This window comes from Megalops cyprinoides, chromosome 16 (genome assembly GCF_013368585.1).
Source record: "Megalops cyprinoides isolate fMegCyp1 chromosome 16, fMegCyp1.pri, whole genome shotgun sequence".
NCBI lineage: Eukaryota > Metazoa > Chordata > Actinopteri > Elopiformes > Megalopidae > Megalops > Megalops cyprinoides.
The window spans coordinates 26,213,466-26,229,690 of record NC_050598.1 but is presented as its reverse complement, the minus strand read 5'-3'; the positions used below and the strand labels follow the sequence as shown (position 1 = coordinate 26,229,690).

Sequence of the window (16,225 nt, the reverse complement as noted above, 5' to 3'; positions counted from 1 at the left end):
GTTACACTCAGGCATGGTTTAGTGACCCGAGCAGAGTTCTCATCTGAAAAACGTCATCCGATGAACATCTACACATGACGTCATAGAGGGTGGTTTGGCAGAACACTGTGCCTCAGCCTCAGCCAAGAGGACCTACTGCACTGAAAGTCTGCAGTGAGGGGGGCATAGAGAGAGAGAGAGAACAGGGACAATGAGCAAGGACGAAAAGGTGAAAATCAATATTATATATACTTGTGAAGACTGCATAGCACTGTACCCCCAAGGTCAAGCCGCCTGACATTCACAGAGACAAAATGGCTATGTTTCCATGACACTGACTGCGCAAGAAGGCATGCAAACATGCATGCGCCCAAGCACAGACCCTCCAGCCGCTCTAGACTGGAATTCAATGCTCTCTGAGTAAACTTGAGGAGCAAACACCAGCATCTCCAATGGAAACATAGCCACTTATCTGCTTCGGCATCAGACGGATCCAGCATTGGCCTTCTGATCCAACTCGTTGAGAAAGTCCTGGTCGGCATAAATGAGGAAGCCCGTGAACAGGCTGTCCGTCCAGTACGGGTCGAAGAAGAGCCCGTTCTGCTCCGAGTAGAAGATCTGCAGCCAGACCTGGTCACCCTGCTGGAGACGCAGCACGGTGGAGCCGGAGGCCACGTCGTGGTTCCCAGTGTTGGCGTCAAAGGTCTTGATCTTGTACTGGCCGTTGTGCACCAGCCCGATGGCCAGGTGCTTGTTGGCCAGCGTGATGTCGTAGGTGAAGTAGTAGACGCCAGGGATGGCGCACACGAACTTGCCGTCACTGGCGTTGTAGTGGCCGCCCTCGTTCATCAAGATGCGGTTGAAGCGGATGGGCAGCCGCTCCCTGGGGTAACTCTGGGTCACCGCCACAGAGAAGGCCGATCGGGCCGAGTTCTTTCCGCAGTTGCAGCAGCCCGGCAGCCCTACCTCCCCCATGTCCCCTGCTTCCCCTTTCACCCCGGCCACCCCCGCCGAGCCTGGGGCCCCCCGTACCCCCTTCAGGCCCCTGGACCCTGCTTTGCCCACCACTCCCTGACGGCCCTTTGGTCCAGGCTTGCCAGGGTTGCCAGGCCGGCCCTGTGCCCCTGTCAGAGAAAGATAAACATTTAGGCTTTATTGCCCCCCCCCCCCCCCGAAGACCCTTTAAAGAGCTTTATCATTTTTAGTGGATTTGACTCATTTCATCGATTCATTTTGATTCAGGCAACCAGTCCAGTTAGTAAAAATCAGCCTAAAGGACATTTATTGTGGACTCCCACATCTTTAAAGCTCCTCAGACAAGGTTGTCTTTCATGTGGCTGTGCTCACCCTCGTCTCCCTTCTCCCCCTTCTCTCCATCCTTCCCATCCTTGCCGTCTTTCCCAGGGAACCCCATCCTGCCGATGGCGCCAGAGGTTCCTGGGGCTCCAGGAATGCCCGGGGGCCCCGGGGGGCCCGGCATGCTGCACACTAGCTGGGAGGAGTGGATGGTGTAATTGCGGCCCTTCTTATTGGCTGGCTGAGGGGTGGCGAGGGGCAGAGAGCAAGCCAACAGGGCGAGAAGGAGCATGGCGCCGGCTAGAACAGCAGGAGAAGGAAGCACAGGTGTGAACAGACACTGCGAGGATATCGAGGGAACGGCTCTGCAATGAGATGCCTATTGCACTGACTGACGTAATTAAACAGTGGTGCCTAGAGTCTGATGTGTCTGGTAGGTGCAATGTGTTTTCCAGTATTCTTAAAGTCATTACATTAGATTATTGTTATTTAACAAATGCTCTTATCCAGAGCGATTTACATGGGTTACAGTTTTTGCACGTTATCTGTTTATACAGCTGGATATTTACTGAGGCAGTTGTGGGTTAGGCGCCGTGCCCAAGGGTACAGCGGCATCGCCCCAGCAGGGAATTGAACCTGCAAACTTTTGGTTACCAGCCCTGCTCCTTACCACTACTAGAGTTGGTTAAATGAGTAATAACAAGGAAGGGAAGTCCGATTAATTCAATTTGAAGTGACACTGATAAAAGCATGACCTTTGAGTTTGCAAGAGGCATGGCGGTGTTCCAGGACCTTTTTGAAAGAGAAACAAAATGAAACGTGCCCTGAAAAGAGCTGATAGGAATTCGTCAACATTTCTGAACCGCCGTGCTGCAACGTGGGACCTTGGCTCCCTGAGCCCAGATTCCTGCTCCCACTGAAAGCTGTCATCCTTGCCGCCACATGTTCCTGATCACTGGTGCGCTCTGCGATCGCTGTCGGAGCGCTTTTAAGTTTGGCTCGCCGCGTGCCTTCCCCTTCACTTGTCCACAGCTGTTTATTGCTGCGCTGCTTTACGCACTGACCCGCTGGTGATATGGAATCTTTGTGTACCTACACTAATTACGTCACTGGGTGCATTAAAATGTGAACGTGATCCGGTGTTTTCTTGTATTAATATGCGAACTGTTACCCAACTGCATAAAGTTTACCAAAAACATTTTTTTTTACATTTACCCTCATAATGAAAAGCGAAAGTTTTAATACCTGATGCTTAACGCCATTTTCCAAGATAACTGTCCCTTGAAACTTGTATTGCAAAAAAACAATTAAATTATTTAACATCACAGCTGTACAGAAACAAGTGCAAACTCGGAAACCGACAAACCCGGTAAAACAATCTTAAAGAGGAATTAAAGAATTCCTTTAAATTCATGTTAATTGTTGCAGTTTCAGTTTTCTTGCTTGCTCGGGCATGCACAATTATCGGAAAACAGAAATGCAAAAAAGGAATTAAAATAAGTGTTTTGCATTTTTGGAGTATTATCATTCGGCGCAAAACATGTTCACAACCGTAAAACAATCGGCTGAAAATACTATGGGAAGAGGGAGTACAGTTATGTACTTACCGCAGATTTTACCGTTCAGAGGAGATAACGTCATCTGATCTGTAAAGCGGAGAACTTTATTCGAACCGAGTCTGTTTCCCACCGAACGCTGTTCCTTACAGCCTATATGTTATTCAGTTGTTGAACTCATCAGCTCAAACATTGCAGCTGTACAATGTTTGGACAAAAAACTTCTGCGAAAAATTTAACCCTCAACTCTCAGTATACACCCTGTTTCAGTCCTGTGGCAGTTCTTAGCCAACAAATTTTTTTACCGTGACGCAATTGCATAGATGTGTTCTAATACCGCAAGGTAAAGGAATGACCGGGGAGTGCAAACATTTGCAAAAAAAAAGAGGAACAATGTCATTAATCCCGTGTTATTATCTCAATTGCTTTGACTTGTACAAAAATTGTTTTCAGTTAGATGTTATTTAGATAAGATCATTGCCAGATGGTTACGAAAACATGCCAATTTTCCATATGAAGAGCGTTATCCGGGAAAGATGAACACATCAGACAGCGCAAGGTGGTGGCGTCGTTATGTTGCTTATGCACGTGGTCCTGCAATGTCGCAGAATGAGTGCATCGGAAAATAAACATCATAACGCGGAGTCTTGCCAAGGGAGGAACTTGGAGAATTGGAGCTAATTGGGTAAACTGTAGCGGAGGATCACCAGATGTGATTTGCTTCACTCTGCTTAGAAACATGGCCAAAAATAGAGGAAGATGAGAAACGACCAGCTGGCGGGCAACAGCGATGCGCTGCAAAGCAACGAAGCAAATACGTTTTTTTTCCGCAGACATGTTTGCACGAGTCCCTTGTAATCGCAAGCACTTGATTCATCAGCTGCAACAGCATTGCTACGTCACTTTGATTTCGTTGAAATAAGAAAATTTAGCGATGCTGTTATATCTCCCCCTCCTGAAGGAAACTTTGCCAAAGGTAATTCATTTATTATAACTGAGAATACAGAATTATATCTCCACACCAGCGTCGATGAGCATCTTTTTACCACGAGTACTGAATGGACACTAGGGAAACCAGGCTGGCCGATGGCATTTGACCAGCAGCGAGGCAAGGGCGGGGTAACTTGCAGTGCCTCGACTGCCAACGCTGTTCCCACGGAAACGCTATAAACGTCCACCCCACCAGAGCCCCATTTAAGGTCTCTGTTCTTGGATGTCACTGGAATTACTGTATGCGTTGGAACGCCTTCAATATTACTGAGAATTCCTATTTAGTTTTGGCTCAGGGAATTTTTACAGCTTACTTGGGGTCGCTCTTTTAGGAAAATGACTGGTAAAACTCATTTCCAGACTCGCTCCTAAAAGCAATCACAGCTATGTACAGTCCCCCTGCTCTGCAAATGGAACTTTGAGTTATCGCCACAAAGGAAATAGATGCTACACATTAGCATAAAAACATGAAATATCACAAGCTTTCTACAAAACATTTTTATTCTGCCAGCGAAAGTTTCGAATAGAGAAGTGTCTATGTGACAGAAAACTGTTGTAAAGGTCTCTAAGACATGCGTGAGAAGAGACACTTACTTATATTTACAAACAGGGTCAAAATCAGGATGAAGTAAGGTCGGATATTAAAACCTCCGACTTCCAATGCAACACCAGGAAATAGACTGTATGACAACAGATAACTGCAAAAAAAAGATTAAAAAAGGGAAGCAGATAAACATAAATGAAGCATTTCATATACTGTATGAATCTAATGACTGATATCCTCAGTGTGACGCTCAGAGCCATGAGGTCTTAATGTTCCACAATTTTAGTTTTCCTTTTCAGGTATACAAGGAGGCGGTGCTTTCGCGTCGTGGTCCTCGGTGGTGTGTCCGCAGGAGTCGCGGTGCGGGGGTCACTGGCCCAGGAAGGAGGCCATGGGGTCGTCGGGCCGGCTGCGCTTCATGCGGAAGGCCTCCATCTCCTCCTCGGTGGGCTCCTTCACCTCCTGCAGGCTGTTGTAGGGGCGCTTGCGCTCGTCTATCTGCATCAGCTCCGCAACCTGCTTCAGGCGCTGCTCCTCCGCGCTCAGGGCCTGGGGACGAGACACACAGTGAGGCACGCGCTCGCATGCACGGACACACACATACCCCGCGCGCTCACACACCACGTCCACACCACACCATACACCACACAATACAGAGATGATGGAGGCTTGGACAGTGATTTGGCAACTGAAATTGTAATCGTCATATGCCTGTTTTTTTCTAGCTGCTTTTGAGTTCTGGCAGATCGCTGATGCGTTTGTTGGCGTCTGATGATGAGAGAGGCTGCTGAGGCCGTTCTTACCTTCTTCAGCTTCTCCTTCTTCTTCGCTTCATCCTCCTCCTCGCTGCTGTCCGAGTCTTGCTTCTTGTGTTTTCTGTTCTTCTTCTTCTTCTTCTTCTTCTCTTTCATTTTCTCTTGGTGCATCTTTGAAAATACATCGCAAGTTAAGAGTTAGTTTTAAGAGCCTAAGATCAGGGAACAAAATGATTTTCCGTAAAGTATTAAGGTGCCATAACCAGTTGCAGATGAAGAGGGAGGTTAAAATAATGATTATAATATTAATTTTTACCTCCATTAAAGACTTGGGTTCTTCTGCCTGGTCCTCCTCTAGCCCCTCCTCAAATGGGATACAGGAGTTGCTCTACAGAAACAAATGTTCGTCAGTCACAAAGTCCCACACACATGCATACAATCTCAGAATACCTGCACCGGAGAAAGCATCACGTCTTGACGCAGTCACAAAAATACAATCGCAATAACTGATGTACTTGCTTTGAATCACTACAGAACATGATAGTACAGGGCCAGGTCACCACGGTTAAAGCACGATTTCTAACCGAATCCTTTTCTGAATCTGGTATAGCACTCACTGCAGTTTTCTTGCCAGCGTCTCCGGTGCAGTAGCTCTGTTTGACCATCGAGTGGCAGCACTTGTAGCCCCAGCAGCCATCCTTCCAGTATGATCCCCAGATGCACTGCAGTCCAACAGCAAAAACAACACATTCTTTAGCTCTCACCTGACATCACACTCCTCTCTGAAACAACTGCTCCATTGGTCAATATCTGTAGCTCAATGTACACCTGATCTGGTGCAGACTGCACGTATGTTTGCTCGTAATAACTTGGATCTGACTGGAGTACGAACTGAGATGACGCGGATGAGGTCTTCAGGATCAGTCTGTAATCTATTTACGAACCACAGTTTTCTACAGACATGGCAAAGTATACATATTGCAGATTTATGATGCAGTGGTCACAACAGACCTGCACGCTTTAGCATGTATGTGGGCGTGCGTATGCATGCATGCAAACACACACATACACACACACACACACACACACACACAGTAATAGAACACTAATTAACAGCAGGGACAGGGTGTTTGGGTGACCAGCCTGAACGCTCACAGTGTGGTTGTTAATGAGAACGTCCTCCTCGTATTTGGAGCGCGCCACAGCCTTGTCCAGCCCCTTGATCACCGCGCCGTGGCGAGAGTACTCCACGTAGTCCTCCGTCTGGGCCAGCAGCAGCTCTCGCGGGGGGGCGTCCAGGTGCTCCTGGCCCCCGTACTGCCACCACCCCAAAACACACACAAACGCCCCGTCAGCTCCAAAGAGTCTGTGTACAATACACTCAAAGCCAGTCTATCACACACATCCACTTGCACTATCAAACATGCTGTGACTGAGTGATTCAGACAGCCACAGTTACGTGTCATATGTTTCATATAAACAAGGGAGTCTCACTTCTACACAAATGCCAAAGCGGACAGCTGTCTTTTCTTACCTATCGCACTGCAGAAGAGCATTGCAATTAAAACTCAATATGGAAGGAAATCCAATGTCCTTGTGCGGGTAAGAAGTTATGGAGAAGGGCTGGGAGCTCTGGGATATTTCTGTGATAAGTTTCTAAAATTGTTATTTGACTGTTACAGCGCCAATGTAAACAGAAACAGAAATATCTAAACAGCGCCATAGCACTGGGGTGGGAAACTGGCTTAAGCCTTGTTTGCCTGCCCAATTTCATGGATTTTGCAATAATTTTATTAAAAAGAAAGCGGTAGAATAAAGAAAATAAGCAGCTTGTCTGTCATCTCTATCAGTGTCCCGAGGGAGACAGAATAACGTGTTGAGCAGGAGGGCGGGAAAGTGGCATGGCTCCCAGGTGGACGTACTTTCTCCAGGATGCTCTCCTTCTGCATGTCCTTGAAGTCCTCCTTCTTGACCTTGAAGGACTGGTGCAGCAGCTCCAGCTTGGTGGGGTCGGCCTGCAGGTGCACGTCTGAGCCTTTGTCATAGGCTTCCCACGCGAACACTGACAGAAAAACAACACAGCACCGTGAACCCCCGCCTGCCACTCACTCTCTCTCTCACACACACACACACACACACACACACACACATACACACACACACACACACACACACACACACACACAGTCACTCACTCATTGACAAATGTACATCTTTGAGATCATCCTTCATCTTACTCTGCCCCATTAATCCAGAGAATAGATCACACACACACACCACTCATGCACGAACACAAGCACACACACCAGGCACATCTAGCACACAAAGAGTACAGTCTTTTCGCATGTTTAAATAGGAGTGAAATCACTACAGCTCCCCTGGCAACAGAGGCCAACAGAGGGTTAGCAGACAGCTGGAACAGCAAAGCGAGGATGAGAAGGTTGGGGGGGGGCACTGCGGGGTGGGGGGGGGGGGGTGACGGAGACAGATGACTCACGCTGTGACTGGGCCATGGTGATCGTGTCCCCCGTGTAGCGCACAAAATTGTCTCCAGCATACCCCACCCTGAGAGAAAAACACAGGCAGTCACGAAACACTGCAAACAAGGACAGCTGTTGCTATAGTTAAAAAAAGTACACTTGGAGTAAATGTGAATTTCAAACGCTAAAGAGCGATGAGAAACCTACTCCTCTGGAACCTTGCCCGTGTTGGCATACGGGTTCTCCCTCATGGCACGGGTCTTGGGGTCGTAGTAGGCCGAGTTTGGATCCAGATTTCTCAGGTACTACCGAAGCCACAGGGGGAAAAAGAATCATTTATAATTTAATAATTTATTAGCAACATTCAAGAAAGTGCAGCAACAGTTCATACACGAAATTACAGGGAATCAACAGTTGGATAAATATAAAAATGTACAACGGCCCTCCTTACAGCCCTCAAATTGCAGTAAACTAATAAATTTAAACATGTCTCAATCTAAACACCAAACTCAACTAAAAATAAGAGGTACTGTTGCCTCAGAGCGGAAACAACATTCACCACCTCGGGTTTGTGAAAGGATAAGTGTGTGTGTCCATACATACAACGCATGCCTATCTCACCTTGGCGATGTCCTCTCTGATTCTCAGGTTTCTCACGGTGATCCGCCTCTTGGAGTCAAAGTTCTGTCCCGGCATGTCGATGTCGTCGGCGTACTTGTCTTCATCCTCATCCTCGCTGTTATGCTCACGCTCCTCCTAAGAGGGTCACATGACAAGCTGCCTCACCCATCACTCAACATGCAAACAGGGCCACACAGTCCAACTCTATGGGCGCTTCAGCTTGGGCACACATCTGGGCCAATCAGAGCAGTGTGTGTTGAGATTCTGAACACTCACCGCACGCTGTGCTGTAACCTCAGATCGATGGAGTGCTTAAAGGCTCACTCAGACACAAAAACGGAAGTACGGAATGTCACAGGACCACACATGCCATTTCCACCATTCCATTCAAACTCTAGGCTCCAGACTCTTTTAGATGTTCTGACCAAGACGAATAACCTACCATGGATACGACATCTCAACTAAAATACACAGTGATAGCATTTTCAAGTTTTGAATCTTGGTATGTCTAAAAAAAGACAAATCCAGTTCATATGTCTTGCTCACAACTTTGTCTCAGAAAAAAAATCAAAACCAGTGGTTAAAAACGGCATACTTGTGAACCATGTTCATCATCTCCCCACTCCCCCCTGGAGGAGCTCGGCTGGAAGGAGTGCAAGATGCATAAACACACAAATCCATACAGACTCACAGACAACAGAACATCTGTGAGCTGTCTGCAATTACAGACGCAGGGAAAGCCAAGAAATCCCAAAACCCCACACTACAATCTAAGCCCAGAGTGATCTTACAAATGAGGAGTTTGTACAAAGTCAAATTGTAGACAGGAAAGGTAACCATGGCAGCACCAGATATATTTTGATTAAAGACAACCCGGTTACCCAAGTGGTTTAGGTTATACCTCAGTTTTGTGCTTAGTTTAAAGATCTACTTTAACATGCACACGTCGCATACAGCTGGAATACTCAGCCAAGAATCTCTTGCATAGAAAGGAACTTCTTTTTGACATGGATCAAGCTTTAAAACCGCACTGTTGTCATGAATGTTTAATTTTACAAGAGCAAGGAATGTACAGTGCTTAACCTATTATTCATATGCAGATGAAAAGACTATATGTAAGTCATAAAATGCCAGTTTCATTTCATTCTGTTATGCACCTGTGGACAGTCACTGACGAAAATGATAGAAAAACAAAGCAACGGATTTAACATCTGAAGATACTTACTGCTTGATCCATCAATTTTCCAGAGGCCAGTTCCTCCTGCAGTTTCTGTGCTTTGAGAGTACGTTTTGCCTGTGAATTGAAGTACAAAGGAAACCTGAGAATCCAGTTAAAGGCTCTACCTTTTTTTCTACCATTTTTTTCGTCAAACCATTCCAAGAAAAACCAACAAAATTTGCCTACGTGCCTTTGCGTTTAATATGCCTACATTACCTTATACACTTAGGGTCTCTGTTGAAATATTTTCTCAACAGAGGCCGTAATCCAGAACAATTTACACAGATTTATCCATTTATTCAGCTGGAAATTTAATGAATCAATTCATGTTAAACAACTGATTAAGGCTACAACAGCACTGCCCTGCCTGGCTACTGAATCAGTAACCTTGAGGTTTCAAGCCAAACTCTTTACTCGCTACATCACACTATGACCCATAATTAGCCTGTAAGAGTGACATCTCCGCTTGGGAGTGAGACAGAGGGGTAATCCTCCTATGCCAGAGATTTGCATTAAATGACACAGCGGACGGAAGGATCTCTCACTGCGAAATGAGTGCTATGTGGTATGTGAAGGTCAGGAGCGGACCCAGAAAGGTCAGGGCATGTTGGCTGACTCTCTGGGCAGAGGCACTCACCAGGTCTACTTTGGCATACTCCTCCACGATGCGCATGTGGTCTTCGGGATCATAGCCGTTCCAGCGGTCCCTCTTCCCATCGTAGTCCAGGGACAGCTGGATCTGGCTGTGCTCGTCCGGCGCGATACCTGTGCCGGTGAACTTTGCCCCGACCTTCCTGGGCCGCTGTGGGAGGACAGAGGTCAGTCATAAGCAGGGCTGTTTGCATGTCTCTGTCATGCTGACAGACAGAAATTTGATCACTCTCATAATCACTCCCACACTACTCTGAGCAATAATAATTTTACTTCCCCTGATAACAAGCGCCATGCATTCCCTACATGATACAATGTTTGCTAATCCTGTATCGTGAAGCACGCAAGAAAAACCCATTCTCCTGAAAAACGCATTCCAATCCTGGAATTTCAACAGTGGCCAGGTCCACATGGACCAAGGAGTCTAATACATTCGTGAGTCAAAAGGCCGTAAGAAACCCCATGATGCACTGAAGGTGAGGGCTGGTGCACGCTGGCTCGGGTTGCTGTGCTTTCTAAATGCAGCACAAGGCATATTTTAATACAAAGTCACAAGGGTGTAAATAAACATTTTGTGCAATGTGCCTCACCAACCGAAAGCTCCAGACAATTGCCAGGTCACTGAAGTATTTGCATTACTGCCCCCACCCCCTTACCTCCAGACAGTCCTTCTTCTTGTGCGTCAGAGCCCCGCAGTTCTCACACGCTCCTTTCCGATATTTTGTACAAAGAGGTTTCTGCACCAGGGAAACACACTCATTTATTTCACAAAATACAAGTGACTTGAATCATGAAATCCCCACACTACTTTGACTTTGACTACTTCTAAAAGACTATAGAATAAGATTGCGTATCCAAAGAGAAAGAGAGGATCACTAAGATGAAAGTAGTTCAGGATCTCACCTCCTGGACTCCCCTCTTGTACCAGTCCCCAATAGCAGAGTACTGCCTCTGTTTCTCCTGCTGGGGCCGCTGGTGTTTGAGGGTGGGTCTCTTGGAGGGATCGATGTACCAGGGGACCGATGAGATGTACTGAGGAATGTGGGGGTTGATGTCCCTAAAGAGCAGCACAAAATAAGACAGGCCATGGGGCAGTTCAAGCCTTTCAAAACACTGGAACAAAAATCCCAGAGCCAAACTATCACTGATAAATTTCCTTCTAAATCACATGTATCCACATTTTCATGCAAGAGGAAGAAAAAAAGATTGTCGCAAAGCATGTTGCAGTAATTATAAATTAACCGAAGTAAATATACCAAACGAATAGTGTTGCGGTACAGTTCGTACATACTTCAGGCACTCTATCATTCAAAACCATATTGCAGTTTATTTATAGATACATTTCAAATGGTTATCCATAAATTATATGCTATATCTGCAAATTGGACTTGAACATAACAAACAGTTAAAGGCACATAGCTAGTGGTCCTCTAAGACAGTGTAGCCATGTGTCTTTTACTGAACAAACTGTATCGCCAAACAGCACTGCCCAGAGAAACGTGTTTATATTCTCCTCGCGTTGACATACTTTCCCTCTTCATCCACTTCAGCCGGTGCGTTTCCCAGCTTTCTTTGCTCCTCCAGTTCCTTCTTCTTCCTCCAGTCTTCCCTGGTCATCTTCTTCGGCTCTTCCAGACCCACCACCCCCTCCGACCCCTGACCGGCTTCACTCTCTTCCTGCATGGCTCCTGCTTGTCCTGCCAGCGCAAGAGTGGGCCGTAATGAATTTACAACACAGCTCCCGACAAGCAATATCGACAGCTTATGTTCCCGTCTCGCAATGTTGTTAGCCAGCATACGTCTCAATATGGCTAGTAGCTAACGAACTAATAGGAAATATCCACGTAGCTAGCTACAACGATAGCGTAATACCTCACAAAACAATAACCAACTGGCTATACAGTAACAACACAGCTACATTACAATACGTTTGGGTGGAAACTGTTTCAACTCGCGGCAAGAGAAAAGCAATTGCTAGCTAGCTAGCTAGCAAACATAAAACAGAATCGCGCAGCATGTTAGCTATGGCGTAGGCAAGACTTCGGCCGAACGGCACGGTAGTCTGTTATAACGTTCGAAAAACAGCAACATAAATTATTTACCTTCCTTTTACCTCGTAAGTAGAGACGGTGCTACGTAGCTACCGTTGGTTACCTCTGTAAAACTGTTCTTTTTAGCTAGCTATCTTGCTATATTTACAAGATTGTCGTAAACATCGCCATCTTCCCAGATTACCTTGCGAAATGATAGCTACGTCATACAATAGAGATATAGGGGGAAGTGCTCGCATGCTCAATATGCGTTTAAATCATCGATTGAACAGGCCATTCGCTTTGTGGAAGAAGCCAGGCTCAGCCTGAGTCCTTTGAAAATTAAGGAACATAGCTCTTGCATTTTCTAAACTATGACCCTTAAAATATTGTGAAGGAGAAGGATACAACATTCTGTCAGTACTATGCTGATGCATTTCAAGTACATTTGTAGCAGGGCTATAAGTGTAATTTTCAGTTAGCAAAACATTTTTATCACTATCCTGGCTTCTATAACCACTTAGCTTCTGATTGAATCTCCTCCACTGACCTGTCAATTGGCCATTGCCATAGAATGGAGCCATCATACATTCTAGGAGTGAGCTTGCATGATTTCAAAAAAGTATTCATTGTGCATCATTCAATAAATACACTGTGTTACTCGCTAGGTTCAAGGGTGGCCAACACCTGGATGAGTGAATGGTGAACTACCGTCCCCAAAGGCAGCGAGGTTGATTGAATAAAGCTGCTTTTTGTTCTAGTACCCATCAGATTACTTGTCATTTTGTGATTTCCTCTGCAAGTATAATACACTCATTCAACACACAGTGAGAATGCACAGAAACAGGACACCACATTCAGTTCGATACACTGACCAACTGGCGAATGAGCCCAGGACTCCATCCTGACGGTTACCGTAATGTACGTACCATTAGGCTTGTAAAAATATAGAGCAGAAGAACAACACTAGCTTTCACAATTCCGAAAGCTACCGAACTAACCAATTGTTATATTGATAGCTATATAAATTTTAGTACATGGCTCTATGATTTATTATCGTTAGTATATTGATATAAGATTACAACGAATTCTAGGCGCTGGCTGACTACATGTGTAATAACAGTGGTAGTGTCCTTCCGTACTTCCGCAACCGTTTCTAAGGTAACCTTTTCCTGTGGAACTGACTCTTCCCCGTTTGCGAACTACAAGTGAATGGGCATTTAGGTAGCCATTATTTTTGTTTTGTGCTGCTTTGTTTTATTTATCTGACCACAAAATGCAATCATCATCGACGAACGTAAGTGACGTGGTGTTTGGACAACTACAAGACGTCATTCGGATACAACAAAGCGTTATCTTGAGACTGAATGAGAAGGTAGCTATCGTTCGTTAACTTAGTGTAACTTGCGAACGTTACTCGCTGACGTTTGCTAGTGAGGTTATTTATCTTTTCTTCACTCATCCATTATGTTGTTTTCTGTAGCTATCCCTTCAGGACAAAGACATGGTGCCATTTGATAAATATGCAGGACTTGTTTCTGAACTAAAGGTAAGTTGAATCCCCTCCCAGTATTTCGTGGTGAACAACGAGGTTGAACTAGGTCCCCAAATGCATGGTCACTTGAATTGAACCTATGGATTGAACAGTGTTTATTGTGTTATCTTTAACGACTACGTAAAAATCTGTGTTGGGAAAACATCATGTTTGTTGCATTTAGATGTGTTTTTGTAGCTACAGTGCTGTTATTATCGACTTGCCGTATTAATGAATCACCAGCGTGCAGAAAATATCATGTACAGTAGTAGTGCATGTACAGAGTAGTAGACTCCAATTCATACGTGTGTGTTTGTTTAAATATTTTCAGGAGGAAAGACATCAACACAACCAGACAAGGGAGCGGTTCTTGAAGGAGTCAGAGAAACTAAACTTTGCCATGGGAGAGATACAGGTTCTTAAAGGACGACTGGAAAGCGAAAGGGAGTCTTTTGAAAAGGCGTAAGGATCGTCTCATTGCTCATTTCTTTAATCCATTCGCCCTTTTTGATATTTAACCTCACGATGTTTTTCCATCAGGCTACACAACGAGAGGAACAGAGCAAAGAAGGAGTCTGCCAAAAATGACAAACTGATCAGCAAGTGTGACCGTGAGTGACGTTTATTCTCATCTGCATAAATATGACCTCAGTTTTAAATTAATGTGACCACACAGCAACATTTGGGAGAGACTTAATATGTAATTAAGAATCTGTGAAACAGTAGATGGCACTATGACTTTGGGAGCAGTTTCTCTGTTGCTGGTCCAGGGACTTCCCTACAGTAGGCATTGTCTAGCTGCTGGATGAATCCGACAGAGAGAGATCTGCCTAATATGGACGTGTTCATTGCTATTATAAACACAAGCATACCTTTTTTGCCCATATATCACGCGTCTGTCTGTCTCTGAAAGGCATCAAATCCATCATTATGAAGCGCGAAGGCATCCTAAATGAGAAAGAGAATCAAATAAAGGAGCTGCAGACCAAACTGGACAAGCAGAGGAGAACTCTGAAGTAAGTTTTCTCTCCCTCGCCTGCTCCGCCCCCAGGTGTTAACGGCAGGAACGTCACAGGTGTCCGTGTGTGTCTGCGCAGTGCTCGGCTGACAGAGCTGGACATCCGGAGGCAGCAGGAGGAGTACATGGCCAGGGTGCTGCAGCAGAGGAGTCGAGTCGAGGGAGCAGCAGGTCACAGCTCACCACGCTGAGCGGCCGCGTGGGTCATAAGAAAGAGGCTAATTGATCCAGTGTCCCAGCAGAGAAAAAACGCTGTTGCAGTAGCTCTGCCCACAGGCCGAGGAGCTGGGCCGTCTACCTTTTTGTGACAGTTTCCATGTGAGACTTCTGCCCATTTGCGGGAGTTGCACTGGGACAACTGAGCAAGGTGGACGTCTTGGACACATTCACTCCGTCAGTATAGTTGTAGTGAATGGCAAAAGGGAACAGAGGGGAATTAGAAATGTGTGTAACATAAGATGTGTGATACTGCCATGTGTTTTAAAAAATAAAAAGTTGTCTTGTTCATGAGGTGCCTTTCATGCTACAGCGCGGTATGAATAATTTTGTTTATCATCAGGTTTGTGGTAACAAGAAGTTTGAAGTAGAAGTTTGAATGCAATGGTTTATGTGGCTAATCAAGTGCAATTTGAGAAGCTGACTGGATTTTAGCCCAGGACACCAAATATGGTAAGTGTAGCTGGAGCATTAGTGGCATCATCTTGTTTGGTCCTCGGTTTAACGTCCCTGTTTGAAGATCGCTCCTCTTACAACACAGTGTCCCAAACACGAAGCTGAGGCATGGGGCGCATTTTACTAGGAAGTAAGAGTATCCCGCGAGTGGCTGACCAACACCAAGTCCAGCAGCAACGTGGCTTTTCCCAGAGGTCTCCCATCTACGTATAGACCAGGATTAGCCATATGTGGCCTTTGACCTCTTCTAGAAGGCTACAAGGTGATATGGCTGTATGTAAGCGGTTTGAACACTCTTGGGGTATGACCTTTGACCTTTTAATGTATGAGGGCACACTGTGTCACCGAGAATAAGGCTACTTGTGGCGGGTTAAATGTGTACGCTTTAGGTACTAGATGGGAAATGCAGTGACTCTTCTTCCTAATCCACCCCGCCTTTTCGTAGCTGAGGAGCTTGGCATTCTTTCCCTCTGAGTGTTCCACTGCTGGCCCCAGAATGGTAACCCTTTGAACACAGGGACTGAGGGACAGCCACAGCAGAGTGTCTGTACGTACTGTAGCATGCTGAGTGTAACCCACACTGCAAGCCTTGTGATCCCCCCATCCATGTTGATATTTGCACGTAAAACATCTTGGTCTCTATGTCTGTGCGGTGCCAGCAGCTTGGGTGTATATCACTTAATCAAATCAGCACTGCCAACACACACATTATACCTCCTGACACAGTAACTGCTGTGAGATCAAACCTTGGCTGGGAGGCAACCCTACGGACCTTGACAAGCTTGCACTGTTCAGCATTTGGTCCACCACACAAAAGATTAAGGTCTCCAGCACAGTTGCACTTTGATTGCAAGAGCACCTGGTAGTCACCTTGCTGTAA

At 45.8% G+C, this 16,225-nt stretch overlaps 3 protein-coding genes across 4 annotated transcripts; 1 reads left to right on the top strand and 2 right to left on the bottom strand.

The window, feature by feature from the left end:
* Nucleotides 1-462: 462 nt before the first annotated feature.
* Nucleotides 463-3,023, bottom strand: c1qtnf2 (C1q and TNF related 2). Its single transcript, XM_036548579.1, has 3 exons — nt 2,883-3,023; nt 1,327-1,575; nt 463-1,103 (listed from the first exon to the last, which is right to left on the bottom strand). Exons 1-3 carry the CDS (start codon nt 2,914-2,916, stop codon nt 463-465), a joined length of 924 nt encoding a protein of 307 aa, XP_036404472.1. The 5' UTR covers nt 2,917-3,023.
* A 1,308-nt stretch (nt 3,024-4,331) lies between these two features.
* slu7 (SLU7 homolog, splicing factor) lies at nt 4,332-12,325 on the bottom strand. Of its 2 annotated transcripts, none has more exons than XM_036548188.1 (15): nt 12,194-12,325; nt 11,620-11,788; nt 10,995-11,148; nt 10,748-10,828; nt 10,078-10,242; nt 9,447-9,515; nt 8,222-8,356; nt 7,808-7,905; nt 7,618-7,685; nt 7,043-7,182; nt 6,276-6,437; nt 5,738-5,842; nt 5,437-5,508; nt 5,169-5,291; nt 4,332-4,914 (listed from the first exon to the last, which is right to left on the bottom strand). In XM_036548188.1, the coding sequence occupies exons 2-15, from the start codon at nt 11,772-11,774 to the stop codon at nt 4,735-4,737; spliced, it is 1,707 nt and encodes a 568-aa protein (XP_036404081.1). In that variant the 5' UTR covers nt 11,775-11,788; nt 12,194-12,325; the 3' UTR covers nt 4,332-4,734. The 2 variants fall into 2 exon arrangements, with proteins under 2 accessions (XP_036404081.1, XP_036404082.1); XM_036548189.1 differs by having other exon boundaries at nt 12,205-12,325.
* Nucleotides 12,326-13,109: 784 nt separating this feature from the next.
* Nucleotides 13,110-15,101, top strand: LOC118791664 (spermatogenesis-associated protein 24-like). The gene is made up of 6 exons (XM_036549123.1): nt 13,110-13,496; nt 13,605-13,670; nt 13,987-14,117; nt 14,196-14,266; nt 14,569-14,671; nt 14,753-15,101. The coding sequence occupies exons 1-6, from the start codon at nt 13,398-13,400 to the stop codon at nt 14,862-14,864; spliced, it is 582 nt and encodes a 193-aa protein (XP_036405016.1). The 5' UTR covers nt 13,110-13,397; the 3' UTR covers nt 14,865-15,101.
* Nucleotides 15,102-16,225: the final 1,124 nt, after the last annotated feature.